Here is a 707-nt window from a genome sequence, read left to right as displayed (position 1 = left end):
CAGTGTCTGAAATCCGTGTGCTTTGCAGGCCTGCAGCAGCCGGAGCGCGCCCGGCCTCCCCCCGTTACGCGTCGAGAGCCTGGGCGACGTGGCGGCGACGACTGGCGAGGAAGCCACCCTTAGCTGCAGGGTCTTCACCGACGAGGTTGCCACGGTGAGTCAGCCCTCCCGCACCTTCCTGTTGGGCATCATGGCGCCAGGATAGGTGGTGGGGCGGTGTGGGGCAAAGGGGGAGCAAACACAAGTATGACTAGCATGAAATGCCAGTTGGCTATCAATCACCTTTAATGCAGAGGCGAGCAGACGCAAGCAGGTAAGGAATCCACGGACCCAGATCGCAAGACCTGATGCCGCGACCGGCGAGGGAGCGACATTGACAGGACAGTCTGTCCCAGGCCACTCGCCTAAATTGCCTTTAACCTAAAGCTCTACTGCCTGTTACTGAACATACGTACCAAGTTCCATTATTTTCCCGCCTGCGCTGTCAAAGACAGTGAGTGCCTGTATTCACAGGTCTCCTGGAAGCGCCTGCGGGACCAGAGGCTGCTGTCGACCAGCAACTACTCGTACACAGGCGACGTCGAGCACAGAGTCCGGCACGAGGAAGGGCCGAGCGAGTGGCACCTGTGGCTGCGCCCGGGTGGCCCCTGAGGACGACCGCTTCGAGTGCCGACCCATCGGTTCCTCCGGAGGCGAATCCGCGGCAG

The 707-nt window shown here is 61.2% G+C and overlaps 1 protein-coding gene across 1 annotated transcript in view; it reads left to right on the top strand.

The window, feature by feature from the left end:
* LOC119591848 overlaps positions 1-628 on the top strand; it is a 15,744-nt gene extending 15,116 nt beyond the window's left edge. The window contains exons 9-10 of the mRNA XM_037940591.1: positions 29-154; positions 514-628. Of these exons, the coding sequence (XP_037796519.1) occupies positions 29-123 (95 nt within the window). The 3' untranslated portion in view covers positions 124-154; positions 514-628. The remainder of the gene's footprint in view (positions 1-28; positions 155-513) is intronic.
* The last annotated feature ends 79 nt before the right edge of the window (positions 629-707 follow it).

Source organism: Penaeus monodon, chromosome 29, assembly GCF_015228065.2.
Source record: "Penaeus monodon isolate SGIC_2016 chromosome 29, NSTDA_Pmon_1, whole genome shotgun sequence".
Taxonomy (NCBI): domain Eukaryota; kingdom Metazoa; phylum Arthropoda; class Malacostraca; order Decapoda; family Penaeidae; genus Penaeus; species Penaeus monodon.
The sequence above is the reverse complement of the archived record's forward strand: the minus strand, read 5'-3'. Positions and strand labels throughout refer to the sequence as shown.